Here is a 22,393-nt window from a genome sequence, read left to right on the forward strand (position 1 = left end):
TATTTTCAGAATTTTTTAATTTAAAATATGATAAAATAAGATTTTTCTCTACTGTGTAAAATATAGTTGATTGGTCTGACTATGTAAAATATGGTCCATTGAAGTACATCATCACTATAATTAGTAAAAATATAAATAAAAGCAGATATTAGCTATCAATCAAATTTGTGTTTGAATATCTATTATTTAAAAAAAGTGTTTCTTTTCTAAGAATTGAAACCTATTGAAATATGGTATCGAGTGTCACACTCTCAAATGTATTTGATTGAAAATGCGTTACATTAAATTGATAAACGTAATAAAAGAAATGAAACGAAATATGTCATGCTTGAAATACCAAAGGATTAAATTAAACTATCAATGATATTGCGAGCGTCCCCTTTGACCGGAAATTGACACACATATCTAAAATAGTTTTTATATGAAGCGGAACGAGACGTAGTATAAAAGCACTTTTGTTCGACAATTGAAACATATAGCTAACCTTAGCAGCTCCATAAAATTACGAAAATGATGAAAATTGTGGTAAGTTATTTATCAATCCATTCTTTTCTATTAAAAATATCTGTCTTTTGGGCAGATATTCTAAATTGTATTTACTTTAATTGATGCCACAAATGTCATAAGGAATACTTTAAGATGAGATGAACAAAAATATTGGTTTCACAAATAAAAAATTTTTAAGTATCAAAATAAACAAAGATACGATTAAAAATTAAATAAATATAATGTATTCATGAGAATATGTTGCCACTCTAAATGGTTTATAAATTTTAGATTTTAACTGAATATTTTATTCACAAGTATATTTTTAAACTATAAGCAGAGCCAAAAATCTTTAGTTTTAAATACTCTTTCAGCCCTCAAATATTAGGGATTCTTGGAGTGCAAAGTGTATACAAATACACCACATATTTAAATACATTTTACATTGCTCATTTGCATTGCTCATTTTACATTGCTCATTTTTACATCGCTAGAATTATCCTTGTTTGTAAATAAAAAATTAAATCTTATTCCAGTAAAAATTTTCCTCTGCGAAAGTAAACGCAATCTATTGTATTTTATTTTATGTTACTGGATTGGGAGAAATATTTCCTTTCTTTTTAATTATAAGGTTATTATAATTTTTGAGCTATAATCTTGGAGTTTCTATTAAGCGCAAGGAATTGTTAAAATTTCTTTGTTTATGAAATAATTACACATCAAATAAAAAAAAATTCTATAAGGATCACGACTAAAAATTCAAGACTAAAAATTTTCATTTTAATTAGGAAATTGAGATGTAATTTCGTCACTAAACTCTTAATTATACATTGTATTGGCAAAAAATTTTGAAAAGCAATACGCAATAAAAATAATAAAAACAAAATGTCTTATGTTTCTGTCAAAATATGGAAACATTTTTAAATATTAAAAAATTCATTACATGAAGTTCCTATAGAACAAACCTACAAGAAATTGTGATGAGAAACGAAAAAAGTACAAATGTTCCTATTATTTTTCAATAACCACAAATAACGTTTTATCCGTGAATACAGGTTAATTCCTGATTATATACCTGATTTTGTATATAATTGCGTGATACCTGCAAAGAGTCAATTATAAAAATTATTTATTTATATTATTATAATTATTCAAATTTACTGAATAAGTAACTTTGTATTTGTAAAGACTTTTAAACTAAATTTTAAATTGTACTTTGATTCAGATTCAAAGCACTAAAATTTGCGCCTGTTTAATCTTATTTGTAAATAAGTTTTTTATTATTTAACACCATATATTCTGCTATAGAGGAACACTATTATTAAAAGGAAATATTTTTTTAAAAGATTTGCATATCAGTTTACAAAAATGTTGTTTAAAAATCGTGAGTGAAATATTATATTGAGAATTTTGGTGTTATATATAAATCAGATATTTTAGTACATGCTAACTGAAACTACTTTGAAATATCTGAACAACATACGTATCAAATTTTAAAAATCCTTCTGTTCCTCAATAGTTTCAGATTTTATTTTAAAAATTATTTTCTTGATTAAAATGGTAATTAGGAAATTTTAGTTAAAATTTTTTACTATCAAAAAATATTTTTCAATCATTTTATTTTTAATTCTTTTTTATTTATTTCAAATTTATGTTTTTATAAACTAATATGCACCATTATTATGCATATAAATCTATTTTAAACATTAATGAGGCATCTTCACAAATGAAATTGGCAAAATATAAAAGAGAAACAAATGTGTCTCCAAATCTCATAGCAATACGCAATAATAAGTATTCCAAAATATACTTATTCAAATTAAAATAACAGAATCAAGATATAGCATATTTTGCCGACTAAAGGGAAATTCAGGTATTAAAAGATCTTAAATATTACACGGAACCATTCTGCTCTAAAATATCCCCAACATAGTTAATATTTATTTTTTCTCTAAGGTGCTACTAATTATATTTCCCTGTCATGTCAAATGGTTCTGTTAAAAATGGAACTACTGATTGGATTTGACATACTTTGTAATTACATATATCAAATGAATTTTGAACATAAATCTTTGCAGATCCTCGTCTTGGCTCTTGTAGCCATTGCTGCCTGCTCTCTTGATGTCATCCCCCACTATAGCCACCATGGTCATGGTCACGGAATCAGCAGCAGATATTTCAGAAAAGCACAAGGACACGGATACGGTCTCGGTTACGGCGGATATGGACTCGGATATGGTGGCTATGGAGGCTATGGATACGGTGGTCTAGGAGGATATGGTGGATATGGATATGGCGGTCTTGGAGGATATGGAGGATTCGGATATGGCTACAATGCCTACTTGTAAAAAGTAATAAACAAATACAACAAATTTATCTAAAAATTAATATCTTTTAAAACCACAAGAGATAAATTTTTTTGATTCATCTGTAAAGGAGCCAAAATGCTACTTTTTATAAATGAATATGTTCTTAAATAATAAGTAGGCATGTTTTAATTTGTAAAATTTTCCACTTAAATCTATCGTAATTGCAAAGATATTTTCGATTATTAAATTATTGACTTAATTTTTTTATTGATTTTTAGAACTGGTGAAAGTGATTTGGATATGGCAAAATATTGGCAGATTGCTTTGGGGAATACAAAAACTATGTCAATATTTGTAAAAATACAATAAAATAAAAATAATTTTATATAGTTTTGGATCTTTTTTTTAACATTATATACATGTTTAAAAAATCAAATTTCCATATTTATTTATGGTAGACATTTATTGAGGCGATGGTTCTCAACCTGTTAGGTGCATCTCAAATGAAGACATGAAAGAAAATGAGACGAAAATCAGCTTGTACTGAAAATGATGCAATTAGACAAAATCATGTAATCCTCACAAGAAAATATTTCAATCCAATGTGTTTACCAAATATACCATTACGTTTTCTTCATTCAAAAGAATGTATTTCTGTCACAAAAACAATGTTTCTTTATATGCTTTTCCTACTTTCTTTGATTCTGCAAGAAAAAATAAATCCTACATCATTTAAAAAATTTATTTCTTATTTGGGACTATGAGAACCCTACTTTCTTTATAATAACAAAATAATTAACTTACGATTATCTTGATAATATAATTTTATATTCTTTTCTGAGCTAGGGGTTTAACTTCAGTCTAATTTCTTCAGTATAATATCCTGAGTCATTCAATAATACAACAAATGTACAAGTCGGATTTCAAAGAAATTGTCCAAAATGGAAACAAATATCATTATATAACGATAATATCTTCCTTGACATATTGAAACAAACATGGATAATACTTTTATTTCTGTCGAAAAATTCATTATTTATTTCAAAGTAAATAATATCAAACTAATAAATTTTATAAAAATAATATGTATATACAGGCTTTTAAAATAGTTATATTACTGAAAACTTTTGAAATTTTTAATCAAATCCCCAAAAATTGCTCCAGTCGGTGACGACTAAGAATTCATTTCTGATTTTAAGTAAATTTAAAGAATTTAACTGCGTTTTCAATTAATCTTCTTTCAATTATAATCAAATAATATAATTTATGAAAGTGCGAATTTATCATTTTATTTTTCATTTATTTTAGAGGAGAAAAAATTCCTCGGTTTGAGAAATTTAGTACTGGAATTAAGGTTTTTATCTTTTAAGATTTGGAGGTTTCAAATAAAACAATTAATAACAGTAAAAAAAATATATCATTAGTTTTTTTTAAAATATTGTTAGTATTTGTTTATTATTTGCATGACATTGGCGAACATTAGATTTAGCCGTGTGGCATTGGCATACACTGTTAACAGAATAATATGATGTCTTTTGGATTTTTGAGGGGCGAATAAACAGTGTTATGGAGTTAATATGATTGTTCATATTGCGGATAAATCTATAACAGTTTTCTTTTTTGATGCAGTTTTAATATAAGGCACTCTCATTAACGAGACAGATAATAAACCAAAGGACTACTAAATAAACAAAAATTTCGCAATAATGAGATTCACTTAAAAATTCATTTAAATAACAAAACAAATGTTTATTTCCCAAAATATAAAAATATATAGAGAAAACTATAATTTATATAATGAATATTGCAAAAGAAAATTAAAATTTTATGCTTTAGTAAGATTAGTGTCACTAGGACAGAAAATTAGTTGATTTTTGTAGTATTCAGTTTTGTGATAGGTGATTTCATTAGATAACAAAATACGAATTCAATTTTTCTTACAGTATTTAATTATATTTAAAGATGAAGTCTACTACCAGAAGACTAAGAGCCTGACAAATTTTAAATGAATTTCTAATGGTTAAGGAAATACTGTAATTAATGAGAGCATGAGTGATATTTACCTTTTTTGTATATTGTCAAGAAGAAAATACAATTTTAATAAATAATTTGGTTTTATTTAAAAGGAGAAGTGACCATACAGGAGCTTTGGGAACCAGTTGTGAATGGCGTCAAATCGCAATATTTTTCAATCGATAAATCTTTAATTGTCGACGATTGTTACACTTTTTTCTTAAATTTTATTTTATGAACTAGTCAGGCGAGTTTTGATAGTTTTGGCTAGACTTTATTCCGCCTTGGCGGGTAAGATGGTACGCGTTTCTCCTGTGTTACTAGAGAAATAGAATAAACGTATTCACGCTGTCGTTTTCCAACATAAAAATTGTAATAAGATATATTTAAAAGAATTAAAATGTGTGAAGTGTCCAAAAATTTTTAAGCTGATTATTTTGACTTAATACTGGCATTAAAACTTTCTCTTCGTTTATTTTTATTTAATGAGTTTTATACAAGTTCTTAACATTGTGCTCACGTACATTTAAATAATTTTTAAAAAAAGGGAAATAAAATAAAAGCAAGGAATTTGACTGATTTTTCAAATCTGGCAACATTAATTGTTGATAATAAAAACAGACAAAACAAGGGATTTAAAATCTCTTTTAAGTAATATATTTATATATATATATATATATATATATATATATATATATATATATATATATATATATATATATATATATATATATATATATATATATATATATATATATATATATATATATATATATATATATATATATATATATATATATATATATATATATATATATATATTAAAATATATACATAAACATAAGGAAACGAGATATTTTCTATAAAAGGGTAATGGTTCACAGACAACCACAATCAAGTGTGGATGTCATCACTATTATAGTGCAGTACGTTTGTGCAACAAGCATTAATTTTACGAAATTAAGGCGGAAGCAAGTGTATTGTGCTTAATATGCTCTCAAAGATATAAAGCATGAAGAAAAATTGTTGGTTCTTGGAATGTCAAGGAATCGTTGTCTTTAATCGGACATCGCATCGAAGAGTTAGGTTCAGTAATACAACAACACACTAAATTAATAGCCAAAAATATGTACCTTGGGGAAAATCTATGCTAAATGCTTAATATTTTGAATAATTCTGATAAAGGTCAAATTTTTGTCTAGTAAATGCAATAATCATTATATATGCATAATCATTATATATGCATAATCATTATATATGCATAATCATTATATATGCATAATCATTATATATGCATTTCACCATATATATGCATTTCATTATATATGCATAATCATTATATATGCATTTCACCATATATATGCATAATCATTATATATGCATATATAATCATTATATATGCAAATATTTCACATATGTGTATAGAACAGTTTTAATATTTAACCATTGGTAAAATATATTTTCACGTTTCAATTCATCAGCAAACGTAGAAATCTTGATTTCCAAGCATTCCTTGATTTCCATGAACATCTTTTAAAACCAAAATCGAATAATAATAACAACACTTCGTTTCTCACAAATGGATTGCCAGTAGGTGAATTCTCCCCTTTTTCTAATGACAACAAAATATGCAAAAAAATATATTAGTAAAATTTTTTATATCGCATTCAGTGACATATGTCTTCAATTATTTTTTTTATTCATTTAAAATATAAATAATAGTAAGGCAAAGACAAGAAATATTGTTATGACACATTTCCATGTTTCTTTCAGTGATATCAGAATATTTTGCATTAATTGCTTTTAACTAATGTTTTTTTTTAATGTTTCGAATTATTGTAATCTTAAAAAGTGTAAAAGTATTAAGAACTTCATAACAAAGAGATTTATGAGAGATATTTCTAGAAATAAATTTATTCCAAGCCATCAAAATACATCGAGAAACGAAGATAATATATAATATCATGGACTATATTAATCGTTTATTATAGATCAAAATATTTGGATGCAAACTTATATCACAAACAACTTGATATTAAATTGTATTTGTATTAAAAAATATCTTAATATCAGAATTCATTTACCAAAATTAAATAAACTAACTACGCTAATACGAACTACGCTTTCAAATTTTAATTCGGTAATGAATAAGCATTATTTATGCATGCCTAGATAAAGGAGAAAAATAAATATTTCATTTAAAAAACCCGAATTTCATTATGTAATATCTTAATTTGCAATTCATTTAAAGTTAAGCATCAAAAATATTTAGTCAATTTTTATCTGAAAAAGATTTTCTGTACGCAGAAGATATCTCAAACCGATAACATAAGTCTAGTAATGCCATTGTGCTTACAATGAAACACGTGCTAAACGAAACATAATTTTATGCAACTGTTTTAATCTCAGATATCTATCTTTGTTTTGCACTTCGTTAAAATTTTGCATGCTGAAACTAAGGTAAACAGTCATTCAAGCGAAATCTTCAAAGTATATATAAGCGACAAACTCAAGCCAACAGCAATTATTTCAAAACCTTCTGTTGAAAGAAGCCTGAAATATCCAAGTGCTACAAAATGATGAAGGCCGTGGTAGGATTTTCTATTCTGTTTTTAAACCTGATTTTTATTCATCGTGCAAATGATTGTATAGCTTATTTATATGAAAATATTAGTGTAAAAAAATGATATGCGATATATATGGTTTCTATTTTTGCAAAAATTAGAAGTTTGAACCTGAATCCCATTTTTCCGTATCTTTTATTTATTTCAAAGTATTTAAAACATTCCAATATTTTCTAAAGTTATTATTCCTATTCCTTTATAGTAGTTGAATTTTCAGTCATAAATGAATTCAAAACAATATAAAAGTTTGATAAAATATCACGGCCAATGCCCTTTTTTTACATCATTACTCATTAACTTTGGATTGATTATTAACTTCATTTCTAACTTTAGTTTATTGACTCTTTTGTTAAATTTTTTTTCGATTACACAAAATTTGATTGATAAATGCGGACCAGATCCAATACGGGAGAATGGATGAATAAATCCCAATGAACTGTAGAGCACGGGTTACAGATAAATTAAGGAGTATTTTATGTAATAAATTCAAAAATGCATTCTTAATTGTGTTATTTCTAGCATAATATTATATTTTTAACAGCAATGTTCTCCAATTTATCAATGACATTAGCTGAATGAGTCAATTTAGTTTCTTACTTTTTCTGCAGCTCGCTCTTGTCTTGGCTATGGCAGCCATTGCTTTTGCCTCGACCGGCGTCGATGTCATTCGCCACACTCCTGGATATGATGGCTTCTATGGTCTCTACGGATATGCACCCTACTATTACGGATACGGAAACGGATATTTTGAATATGATGGACTTGCTTTCGGACCTTACAACTACTATGGTCTAGGATACCGAGGATACTTAGGAGGACTCGGTTATTTTTAAAAACCAGTTATCAGTAAGCATTTTTTCTCTTAATTTTTGCATTACTTTCTACCTTAAAACCTACATTTCCAACATAAAAATTCCAGTGATATACTAAAAGAATTTTCATTTATTTATACAGAAATTATGGAATATAATATATGAATATTTTTTGCTTTAATTTTTTAACCATGTTCAGCTTCTAAAATTTCCTAGTATATATTTATTTACAACATAATATGATTGTTGAATTTTATTTTTTTAAAGTTTAAAGCAATTTTCCATATTAGTATAAAGAAAATAAAGTCTTCCTAATATATTTTAAAGCCGTATTTTCAAAGAAATTTATTTCAAATGTGTTAAGTATACTTTTAAAAGAAGTCCATCAAGTATTTAGTTTTTACTCTCATTAGAAAAAATCTAAATTTAAAATACTTTTCATTTATTCATTGAATTTACCATGCAATTAGGTTTAAAAGATTTAGTAATAAAAGTTTTATTTTAATTTCAAATTTATTTCTTATATGGATTCATTTCATTGTGCCTATTTTCTAAAGATTTTCAAAATTCTCACTTTGTTCTATTATCAGAAAAATTATATAAACAGCTTTTGCTAATAGTAAAGTATGAAAATGGTTTCATTGATATTAAGTATTTGAAAATCGATTAAAAACATTTCTAGAAGATTTTAAAATCAGTATTTTTAATTCGTCAGACAATTATTTGTGACTATTTTATTTTTTATTTTTAATAATAATATTAGATATTATTCTCTTTGCAGGATTGGAAAGATATGTGACAGAAAATTTGTCCTTGAATCAGTTATCTCAAAATGGAAACTTGTGTGATTAATGTAAAAAAATAAATAAAGTGTTCATTATTGAATTGAATTTATTTTTTAATTATTATTTTCTTCATAAACAGACAATTATCTTACTCTTTCTGATTACTACACATACAATTTTGAATGTGGCATATCAGACAGTTCAGAATGAAATCTTTCAGAAAAAACAATCTTGTTTTAATCTAGACATAACTTTAATCTAGACATTTGCAATAATTTAGATATATTACTCACAAAAATTCGCCTTTTCATTCTTTTTTTTTTTTTGCTTAATATAAATTTTATTGAATTATACAATGTTTGGGAGCCATGATGAGACAATTTTTGGAACTCAACAAATATATTATAAAACGCACAAAAGTAAAGACATTTCCAAAAAAAAAAAAAAATTGAAAACAAAACGTTCGAAGGAAAACTTAAAAAATAAATAAATAAAAGGGGATTATATGAAAAAAAATGATATAATTCCTGCCATACTTAGGAACATAATATAAATATAACGTAATTTGATATACTTTAGTAAAAAATAAAAGAATAATATTCTCTTATTTGATCATATAAATGCAAGAAAGAATTCTTAAAAAAGAAATGAACAGAAATAGTAATTTAACAAAGCAAAATTTGTTAATAATTAAAAAAGTTTAACATTTCTAAATATTACATAATCATAAAAAATTGCGTTTATTTTGAATTAAAAAAAAAATGTTGTATTCTAACCTAATTTCATTCGAGAAATTTATTAAATTATTAATGACAGGAATCCATAAAGAAGGGCAATTTTATCTCGAAATGAATTTTCTATATACACTGATTAATGATTCTTTGTTTTTACTTTTTGTACAAATACACTAAATACTCTAACATATTTTCCATTGCTTGAGATTTGTTGGGCAAAATTCTTCTTCAACTGTTTATTAAATATGTTAATCGGAGTCTTATTTATTTTTTTAATTATGAATAATATTCACTTTACAAAACAAAACGGCTTTCAAAAATTTCGATATGCATTAAAAAGCATTTTGAATTTTCAAACCGATTATCATTTCACATTTTAGCAAAGGAAATGTCTCGTAACCCTATTTATTAGCCAGGCCATTGATAAGAGGTGATTATAAGACAATATCAATATTATATATTAATTTCAGATATATATAATTTTATTTAACTGAGAATGAATTATTCTTAATTTGAGGAAGAATTTTATAACAAAAATAGTCTGTTGTTAATAGGATTGCCTTAACGTCATGAAAAACAGCAGTAATACGTTTCTATCTTAAACGCAACGTCCATTTGAAACTTAAAATAGAACATGATGAGAACAGAAAAGCATTTATGAATGAGTACCGATTCCTGGGAATCATATTTGGCAAAAAGTTAAAATTTTTGGCCCATTAATGGTTTTAAGGATAAAATGAGAAAATGATGTGTGCATTCATTCAACAAATGGAGTGCAGGTTGGTTACCAAGGATTCGCATTTATAAAATCATTCTGCTCTCTAAAATTAACTACGGATCTATAAATCTTCTAGGAAAACACTTCTTCAGAAACTGGATCCTGTACTTCATTCCGCACTCAGAATATTTTGGGTAATCTACAAGATTGTTTGCTCAAAATTTCTATTTTGATTATTATGATTTATTTTTTAAGTTAACATGACAAATCGGTCTTACATCATTATTTTAAAATTTCATCTTTCTGTAATCATGCTTTCTATAATTTTCAGCTTTGTCTCTTTTTAGTTCTACAAGTACATAGCAAATTCCCATTCCATTTTTTTTCACAAGGATGCCTAAACTTCAGCAATTGAAAATTATTTGCTCACGCAACAAACGGTATTCCTCTTGGGAAATTTAATGATTTTTATTAATTAAACGCTTTTAAAAAAAATTCCAAATGTAAAACAGTGTATATTATTTGACAGGATCTCTGTATTTTTTTTTCTGAACAAGGATTATATTATCGAAGTATTAATCCTATAATTATCGATGAATAAAAAAATGAAACCTTAAACAACTACAATGATGTTTCATTTTAGCACTCCTTCTGGAAAAAAAAAACATGTCTTGAAACTTGCCATTCATGTTCCACATTTACGGCAGAAATCATTGCAATTCAACTTGCACGGGTTAACATTTCAGAAAATATTTGTAACAAATAATCTTCTACAATGCTCATTTAGTAATCTACAATCACTGAAATCTTTTAACTAATGAAATCTTTGTAACAATGGGAAAACAAGCCCTCATTGTGACAGTCTGTCAACTCTATTTTGGCGGAATGCCCTCTTTTAAATGTTGAAAGATTTCATTTCATTCGGCAAATTCTGTTATTCGTTTGACATTCATTGGCAAAATACAACATAATCAACTGTCTTTTCCTTTCTAAAATGCATTAGATTTTACTCTTTAGTTTATTTTCATCTTTGCATTTTTTCCATGCATTTTCGACATTTCTTTTTTAGACAATTTTTTCATTTTTTCACTGCTTCTCATTATTGGCATAAAATATCTTTTTTTTTAAAAAATACAATCTTAACCAGGCACAAAAATGATCAAAGAATGGCTCTTGCGTCAATAAGCCAAAAAAATCAAGCTGAGCATTGCTTGAGTTCTCTTCATGTCTAAATAAAATTTAAATTGTATTTCAATAAAAAAATTTCTCTGCAAAAGAAGCCGATTTTTTTTTAAATTTTTTGTTAATTTAATTTTCTGGAATAGATAATTATCTTTTTTAAATGATTCATTTATAAAAACGGTCTTAAATGTAGCACTAAGTTTAATATACTGTAAATAGTTGTATACATTTCTGTGATAATTAAAAATTGCATTTTGTATCGCACAAACATATCAAGATTGAAAATATGATTTTTAATTTCGAATTTCAGATACGATTTTTTTACTAACCTCTTTGATAAATACTCTATCACTAAGAATGATTAAATAGTGAAATGTAGCCTTCAGAAGATGGTAGAAACGAAGCATTATACACTTGTGATAAAATGAAAAGATTTTTTTCAAATATTATGAAATTGATTTATATAAAGCAAATAAGAGAGCAAACCTATGAAAATGGCCGAAAAATACTCGAAAAAGTACAAAAAGTTCGGTGAAATTGTTTGCAATACTTGCAATTAATAAATTCCAAAAATAATATATTATTCATGATATTTGAAACTTTATTGAAGAATTAATTAAGTCATAAATCAATAAATTATTGTGCTTTGATGCCTATTAAATATATAAAAGCTTTTATCTGTTTAACTTAATTCTAAATTATTAATTAGGCATTCAACTTTGCTTCCGACATTTCTGTCTAAATTTTGAGGCTTTATTCTTAAAAAGTGGTTACCTTTTCATGATTCAAAGCACTGTCCATCGATAGGAACTCATTTCCTCATCTGTTTGACAATTGTAGAGCTAAATCTCTCTCTAAAAAAAAAAAAAAAAAAAAAAAAAAAAAAACGATGCGCTATTTGAGGCACAACAACACCAATCCGACCGTTTTTGGATTTCTACTTCTCTTTGGATTTCTTTTGGATTCTATGTGGAACTAAATAATTGGAAGAATAGATTTTTCATGTTTTCAATCATCAACAAACGCAGTGAGCTTAAATTCCTGATAAATAAGAATATATTTTTAAAATCTATATCGAATAATAATAAATCTTCTTTCTCAGAAATGGATTACAAATATGTCACCTGATTTCGTTTATTCTTTTAATTATAACAAAATATATAAGAAAATTATGTTAAGCAAAGTTTCTGCATCACATTCAATAACATATGTCTTCAAACATTTCTTTTGTTTAATTAAAACATGAATAATCGTTAAGTACAGACAAAAAATTAATATTTGGATAATTTTCTATATTATATCCCTTGAAAGCGGAATATTTTTACCTCATCAGATGCATTCTTATTATAAAATCTCAGACTAATGTGATCGAAAAAATCGAATAGTATTAAATGACATTCATAATAACATATTTGCTTTATCAAAAGCTATGAATTGTGTCATTAAATGCTATGAATTGTGTAAACTATTATTACATGGTGATATGTTTCATTCAGTAACGACAGTAGAAATTATGTGATATGTTTCATTCAGTAACGACAGTAGAAATTATGTGATATGTTTCATTCAGTAATATTTGATACATTTCATTTAGTAATATGTGATACGTTTCATTCAGTAACGGCATAAGAAAAAATTATTACAAGATATCAAAATGTATTTAAAATGGAGGATCACATAAATATATTATCCATCAAAATATATTAATTTTTTAATATATTTCCAAATATTAAGAATTAAATATAAATTTAAAAAAATAAGTCTATATTAAAATACAGCTATAACAATAAAAAGAAAACTTAATTTCAGAATTCAATGAAAACTTTTAAAATTAATTCAAGAATACGAACTATGCTTTCAATTTTTAATGAATCAACTTTACTTCATGCATTTCTAGATAAAGGATCAAAATGAATGTTACATTAAAAAACAAAAATTTCTTCACGTGATATCCTAATTTGCAATTCAGTTGAAGTTAAGCATCAAAACTCTTTATTCAGATTTTTATCTAAAAAAGATTTTCTGGCGCAGAAGATATCTCAATCCGATAACATAATTCCAGTAATACCACTTTGCTTACAATGAAACACATGCTGAACGAGACATGATTTTATATGATTTTTTAATCTGAAAAATATATCTTTATACATGTATCTTTAACATTTATCTTTAAATATGTATCTTTATTTTTCATTAAACTTTTAAATGTCGAAAATAAAGTAAACTGTCATTCAAGTTAAATTTACCGTGTATATATAAGAGAAAAACAGAAACCAACAACAATTATTTCAAAACCTTCCGTTGAAAGAAGCCTGAAATATCCAAGTGCTGCAAAATGATGAAGGCCGTGGTAAGATTTTCTATTCTGTTTTTAAACATGTTTATTCTTCAAGGTGCAAATGATTGTATTGTTCATTTATATATAAACATTAGTGCAAAAAAATGATGTACAATATATTGGTTTTCTGTTTTAGCTAAAAATTAAAAGTTTGAGCCTGCAATACATTTTTTCGTTTTTTCAATAATTTTAGAGTACATGAACTTTCCATTACTTTCTAAAATCATTATTCCTGTATAGCAGCTGAATTTTCAGTCAGAAATCATTTTGCAATAACATAAAAGTTTAAAAGAATATTACGGTTTTTATTTCATATGCATTGTTACTCATTAAATTTCAATTGACTTATGATTATTACTCATTTAACTTCATATCCTAACGTTAATTTATTGATGTTTCTTTTAAATTTTTGTTAAAACTCTCTAGAAGAAAATTTTACTGGTACATTTGGACCAGATCCAATACGGGAGAGTAAATGAATTCCAATTAACAGTAGAGCAAGAGTTAAAAAATAAATAAGAAGAATTTTATTAAATAATATGCACAAATACATTCTTATTTGTCCTCTTTCTTGCATAATATTACATTCTTTATCAGTGCCGTTCTCCAATTTACCAATGAATATAGCTCAGTTTCTGAAAAATTACACTATGACTTGTTTCTTGCTATTTTTATACTTTAACACTTACTTTTTTAACTAGTCCACCTTTGTAGTTAGCATCGAAGATTTGAAAAAAATGGAAAGCATGAGTTAAATTACATCAGTGCGTAATTAGAAAATCCTGATTATAATCATAATATATTTAAGAATAGTTGTAGAATTTGAACAGAATTTAGCTTTTATACACCATAAATAAAATTATTTGTATGAATGAATAAATATTCCTTGTACATGCGTACTTTATGCTTTGTACATATAGTTAAAAAAATTTCATTTTAAGAGGATCTAAATTTAAAAATAAATCATTTTAATGAAGAGAAATCTTTTCATTGACACGAAATGCTTATTGTTTGTTGTACCACTTACGGATGACATATTATTTTTCCTAACTATTGTTGATTTGACAATTAAAATTGTAGCCAATTACAGCAATTTTTGAATCATTTTTTTTAAATCGAGACAAAGTTATTTGGGTCAATAGTTATGAACTACTTATTTTAAAACATCTTTTTCATGAAGATATAAAATTATATAATTCATCTCGAATCCAAGGATAGAAATGAAAAAAAATGTATTATTAATTATTAATATTGAAAAATCTTTCCTAATTCATACATGCTTTGAGTCTTTTAACATCAATTTCTTTCTTTTTTTGGGTCTTTTAACATTAATTCATAGAATAATTTATTAAGCAAATTATTTATTTTTATAAAGATAAAATCTAATTTGTATTCTTTCTCCTCTGTAGCTTGCTCTTGTTTTGGCTATGGCAGCCATCGCTTGCGCTTCAACCGGCGTCGATGTCATTCGCCACACTCCCGGATATGATGGCTTCTATGGTCTCTATGGTTATGCACCATATTACTATGGATACGGAAGCGGATATTTCGGATATGATGGACTTGGTTTCGGACCTTACAACTACTATGGTCTAGGATACCGAGGACACTTGGGAGGACTCGGTTATTATGGTTATTTTTAAAAACCGTTTACCAGTAAGCATTTGTTCTTTTAATTTTTGCGTTAACTTTTCAACATAAAGGCTACTGTTTCAGCATATAAATTCCAATAAGATTAAATGAAATGTCCTTTTTATACAGAAAGTGCTGAATGCAATATATGAATATTTTTTCTTAAAGCTTTTAATAATATTTTCCTTTCAACACTTTCGAATGTTTATTTATGTACAACATAATATGGAGATTTAATTTCATTTTTTTTAATGTTTAAGCACTATCCCATAATAGTATAAATAAAATAAATTACTTCAAAAATTATAAATTTAGTTATTGCTATCATTAGAAGAAAATCAAAATGTAAAATGCGTTTCACTTATACATTTAATTTACCAAGCAATTAGACTCAGTAGATTTATAAATAAGAAGCGTTTCTTTAAATTTCAAATTTATTGCTTATATGGATTTCATTACAGCGTGTCTCTTTTCTAAAAATTTGGAAGCTCTTAGTTTATTCTATTATTCGAAAGATTATTCAAGCAATAATAATAATAATGAATATTTTTAATATTATTTTTTAATTTATAATAATATTAGACATTTTTCTCTTTGCAGGGTTTTAAAATCTGTAACAGAAAAGTGTGTCCTATGAATCAGCTAAACAAGAATGAAAAGTTGATATAATGCTGTTAAAGATAAATAAAATATTGCCGATTGAGTTATGTTCCTTTTTTTTTGTTATCATTTTCTTCAGAAACATATAATTATTTTGCTTTTTCTCATTACTATAATTACAGTATTGAGTATTGTGTATTGTATATTGCCCTCCGAAAAAAAAAAGTCATTTAGAAAAATCAGTCTGCATTTCAGAAAATAATTTAGATATTTTGCATAATACAAAATTTTATTGATTTATATGATTTTTTGGCGGCTATGAAGAGACAACTGTAACAACTCAACAAATATATAACAAAATTCACAAAAGTAAGGCAATTTTTGGGAAATATTGAAAACAAACAATCCCAAGAAAAAGTTCTAAAGAATATAAAAGAAATCAAACACAATTATATGCAAAAAAAAAAATGAATTATTCCTGCCATGCTTACGGGAATAATATTTATATAACGTTACATGATATACATTAAAAAGAAATAAAGGTTTTGCATTTCTTTTATTTCATAATATAAATGTAAAATGGCATTCTTAAAAATGAAATGGACGAAATTCACAATTTAACATGACATTTTTTATAATAATCAAAACTGAATAAAAATTCTTAATATTACATAATTATAAAAAATGTTGGAGATTGCTCTTTTACTTTTAGTTCCAATGCTTGTTAGAGCAGTTGGGAGAAATATATAAGTTTTTATAGCATTTTCCAACGAGAAATTACATTTGGCATATCGGTTGTTAGATTTTTTTAAAAATTATTAGCTTTGAATTTCAATAAATTAATTAAATTTTTCTCTGATGACGAAATATGCTCATGCGAGCATCAATATTAAAAATTTGGTTTTTAGAAAGCTGAGACGTAATTTAATAAGTAAATACTTCATAAGATACTATTTTAACAAAAAAAAAATTATGAAAAAGGGCAAGCAATAAAAACAATAGAAACAAAATATTGTAATTTTTTTAAAAATGAAGGCAAAAAAGACCTAGAACAAACCCAGAAAGGTAATGCAAAAATAAATGAGAAAAGTAAATATATTTCCTGAAAAAAGTTTTCAACACCTCCAAGTAATACTTCATCCATCCATAACATATTAATTCATGATTGTATGCATGATTTTATTTACAGGAAAAATATTTGCAAATAATCATTTATAAAAATAATAAATTATTAGTAATTATTGAAACTTTACGAAATGAAGGATTTTGTAGCCGTAAATTTTTTTGTAGGATTTTGTAGTTTCTAAATTGAAAATTAAGCTGAGCTAGATTAATACGGATACAGACTAGATTACGGTGGTTATGGTGTCAAATATGGTGGTTACGGACGCTATGGATACAAAGTTTTAGAAAAATATGGTGGATATGGAGGCTTTAGATATATCTATGGCGCTTACTTGTAAAATCTGTGTGCTAGATTATCAATTAATATACTCGATTTTAGAAAATTTATTATGCTTAGAATTACGAAAAAACCCCCGGAAATTTAACTAAGATATTTGCATACAAATTAGCAATAATACAGTTAAAAGAATCGCGCAGGGAAGCATCAAATTGAGAATTTTAATGTATATAATTCAGATATTTCGGTCTAGAAACAATACTAATGAATTGCATTAAAATGACCGAAAAATATCTAAGTTATATGTGTCAAAAAACATTTCGGCTTAGATTTTTTTTAAATGATATTTATTCTTTATTAAAATATTAACTTGGAAATTTCCGTTAAAATGTTTTTAACGATAATTACAATATTTTATTAAATTTCAATAATTTCAATTTGAATTCTTTATTTTATTCATTCCAAATTTATATTTTTGTAAAAACTTCATGCTCTTTACATTGTCATTTTTCATATAGTTTCATTATAAGCTTTTCTGGCATCTTCGCAAAAGAAATTGTCAAAATATCTAACATGTTTATGAGAAACAGGAAGGGAGACATGTGCCTGCAAGTTACATAGTGGTAAACGGTAAAATACATTCGAAGAAGCATTTATACTCAATTTCACATTACAAAAACTAAAGCAATATATGTTGATGTATTAAACCGGACATCTCATTATTAAAAGGTTGGAAATATCGTATGAAACCATTGTATATTTGTAGCGAATATTTGTAACATCGTTCCAAATATATATATATATATATATATATATATATATATATATATATATATATTCCCTTTGGAAATCCTTTTTTTTTTGGTGCGCTTTCCAAGATATTTGTAATTATATCTCCCTGTTATGGGAAATGTTTCTATTAACAATGGAACTATTGAATGTACTATATACTATATTGTAAGTACATACATCAAATATATTTTGATAATATTCTTAAATTTTTGCAAATCTTCGTCTTGGCTCTTGTAGCCATTGCGGCCAGTTCTTTGTACGCCATCCTCTACTATAGTCACCATGGCCAAGGCCAAAGGATCAGCAGCAGCTATTTCAGAAAAGCACAAGGACACGGATACTGACTCGGGTATGGCGGTTATGGTGTCAGAGATGGTGGTTATGGAGGCTGTCGATCTGATGGTTATGGAAGCTATGAATTTGGTGGATATGTATAAGGTTACTTGTAAAACGTAAGGATATGGATAAGGGTCTTGGAGGATAGGGATGTTTTGGATATGGATATGGCGCTTACTTGTAATTTATAAATACAACAGTTTGTATTTAAAATTTAATACTTATTGAAATTGCAAGGAAAAATTTTCAGGTTTATCGGTAAATCAACCAAAATGCTACAATTTATAAATTAATACATATAAAGACCTTTTTATAACGATTAATAATTTTAAAGCTTAAATGCTCAAGATATTTAATTGATTTAATCATTTATTTTTTTCTAATTTTGAGGGATAGGGGGAAGAGATCTGGACTGGCAAAGTGGTTTTCAGACGGCTTTGAGGAACACAATAACTATGTCGATATCTCTGAATATACGATAAAATAAAAATAATTATATATATTTTTGATCGTATTTTTTCAAATCTAATACATGCTTAAAAATTTAAAGTTTCACTTTTATTTTTGTGTATCCATTAACTAAGGCAATCGTACCTCAAATAGAATACATAAGATAAAATAAGACTAGCTAGTTCTGTGAATGATGCATTTTGACGAAATTATACTATCTTCACAATCAAATATTTTATTTCATGATATTCACTAAACGTACTATTTTTTCATCTATTCAGTTAAATGAATTTATTTCTGTCACAAACGCACACACTATTTAAACTATCATCTTTCATTAAATACTTTTCCTACGTTTGACAATGTGATTTTGCAAGGAAGGTATCCTGTATCATTTTAAAAATCTATTTCATACTTTTGACTTTGAGAACACTTATTTCTTCATAATTAATTCTTTTTATCTTATCTTATAGCTAAATAAATTATATAATTTTATTTTGTTTTCTGGTTTAGTTTTTAAATTTCAATGCAATTTTATTTTTTATCATGACGAGTCATTAAACAATAGAACTCAAGTAAAAGGTCATATTTCAAAGAAATTGAGTCGCACGCAGACAAATATCATTATAAAACAAAATGCAGAAGAGGGGCAAAAAAACACCAGAAATAATGTGATGCATGATTCGTGCTACTTATTTCAAGACGTGTCTTCATTGATTAGCTTCCAATGAAAAGAAATTCCTTCATATGCAAATTGTATCTTTTTTAAATGATCACTCGGAGAAAAATTTTTATAAAGCACAAATATTTGAATAAATTTAACCGCATTACATTTTCAATTAAATCATTTTCAGTAAAAATTATTATATGTCTGATTTATTTTAATTATTTCATTTTGTAGTACTGTTTGAAAAATAATTAATATTCTAAACCTTCAAACTTTAAATAAATGCAATTTCTCAAAAAAAGTGTTCATCATTTGTTTTTATGAGAAAATAATATTCAAAAAATTTAGATTCTATCTATAAATTAAAGATAATAATAAAGAAATTATCTCAGAACGCTTGAAGTCAAAGGTCAAATTCCTTATTCCTTAAATTCTTTACTATTTTCAAATTTCTTTCAATCCGAACCCAAAGCCAGCGGGATGTCTTGCGAATTTTCCTTATCAACTATACATATACAAATATGCATACCCGAAGTCATGTTATGAAATACATGACTTCGGGTATGTTATGAAATGTTATGAAATACATGACTTCATACCATTACAATATTTAATCTTCCTATAAGGAATTTACTTCTGTAAAACTGGAATGTAAGAGGAATGTCCGTGTACCATTCGCTGAGAATGCTTCGTGAAACTGCATTCGTCGAACGAATGTATTTTGGGAGAAAGAAATTACTGACGATTTATATTTAAAAAATTCCTATTTACTTCCTATTCGTAACTACCCCAGAAAATGCAATGAAACAAAAATACCGCACATGTACACAGCTATAAATATTATCTTTGATATTGATTGACTGTGATCTTTAATAATTTAACAGTCAAAGAACTGTTGTTCATCTCATAGAAATGTGTTATAGAAAATTAAAGATCAAGTATAATTTTGTAGAAAATCCGCATCTTCTGATTTTCTGTCTGAACAATCTGCATCTGATTGTAATTAAACTGGATAACCAAAAGGTATATAATTAGTTTACTTCTTTTAAATATTTCAATTTTTCTTAATAATCAGTTTAAAAAAACTTTTTTGTTTAAATATGATTTTTTTTTTTAAATAAAGCTTAAGCTATTCATTTTTTTATTTTTTAAAATACACAAAATTGATTCTAAACAAAATTCCTATGACTAGTATGCAATGCTAAAACTAGTGTGCAAATATTTTGACAAAATATAAAATGGATAGCATTTTATTTTAAGGTATTTTTTTCAACTTTCGAAACATTTTTTTTTTCTTTCTAGAGAACTAATGACGCATTGAAGCAGAACCAAAACTTGGTCATGTCACTCTTATTTAATGTTCAAGTGCAATATAATTAAGTAACAAACATGAATGATTTACTAACAGTTTAAAGGGTGGTCTCTCTATATATATCAGGTCATCAGAGCAAAAACATGATGTTTCTATAAACATTAGCAAACATGGTACCTTTTATAAACGTGATAATGATTCCATCACAACCACCATCACCTGTAGATGCCGTCGCCAAGATCGAGGAGTATGTCTATGCACCAAGTCTGAATTTTATTGAATTAATGCTACTGGTATATCATATATTAAATATGCCTTGAAAGTTATTAAATATGCCGAATAATTAGGCTATCTCTATGCATATCGCTCATGGAAAGTAAAACAATCATTGTCTTCAATTGGACGTCGCATCTATGAGTTTCTTCACGTGATATCTGTAACATAACGACACACTACCAATGAAAAGTACCTGGAAGTTAAACATATGCTAAATGATTAATATTTTGAACTGTTCTGATAGAGATAAATGTCAGTCTTGTAAATATGGTGTCCTTTAAATATAAAGTAAAAATTTCATGTAACTGTAAGGACAAGTTTTAATACTAAGTAACTGGGAAAATATTTTTTTTCGGTTTTGAAAACATTAACAAACGCAGTTAATATTGAATTCCACAGGTACAAGAATATATTCTGGAATAAATATGAAGCAATGATACATTTTCTTTTCTTACAAATAGATCGCTGATATGTGGCAAAGTTTCTATATCACTTTCAGTAAAGTCTGTCTTTTAGTGAATTAATATAAAAATATTATTTAGGCAAAGACAATTAAATGATGTTAATACAATTTTTTATATCAGATACTTGAGTATTTTAACTGCATCAAATGCATTCTAATATTTGTTAAAACGTCTGATTCTATTGTAATCCTAAAAAGTGAATAGAATTAAGCGATCGTTATAATAAGAGATTTGTTTCATTAAAAGCTGAAATGCGTAAACTAGAATTTAATGCGGGTATGTTCCAATGAATAAAGGTATTTCAAGTGAGATATTTCTTGAAATATATTTATTCCAAGGCATTCAAATGTGTTTAAAAGCAAGACTAACATATAATAAGTTATGCGTGGAAATATATTATTTTTAAAAATATCTAGATCAAAGTATTTTCATGTAAATATAGCTCAAGTCAAGACATTTAA

The 22,393-nt window shown here is 26.1% G+C and overlaps 1 protein-coding gene across 1 annotated transcript; it reads left to right on the forward strand.

Moving 5' to 3' along the window:
• Positions 1 to 7,340: 7,340 nt before the first annotated feature.
• Positions 7,341 to 8,271, forward strand: LOC129991014 (shematrin-like protein 1). The gene is made up of 2 exons (XM_056098196.1): positions 7,341 to 7,399; positions 8,041 to 8,271. The coding sequence occupies exons 1-2, from the start codon at positions 7,385 to 7,387 to the stop codon at positions 8,263 to 8,265; spliced, it is 240 nt and encodes a 79-aa protein (XP_055954171.1). The 5' UTR covers positions 7,341 to 7,384; the 3' UTR covers positions 8,266 to 8,271.
• Positions 8,272 to 22,393: the final 14,122 nt, after the last annotated feature.

This window comes from Argiope bruennichi, chromosome 2, assembly GCF_947563725.1.
Source record: "Argiope bruennichi chromosome 2, qqArgBrue1.1, whole genome shotgun sequence".
Lineage (NCBI taxonomy): Eukaryota > Metazoa > Arthropoda > Arachnida > Araneae > Araneidae > Argiope > Argiope bruennichi.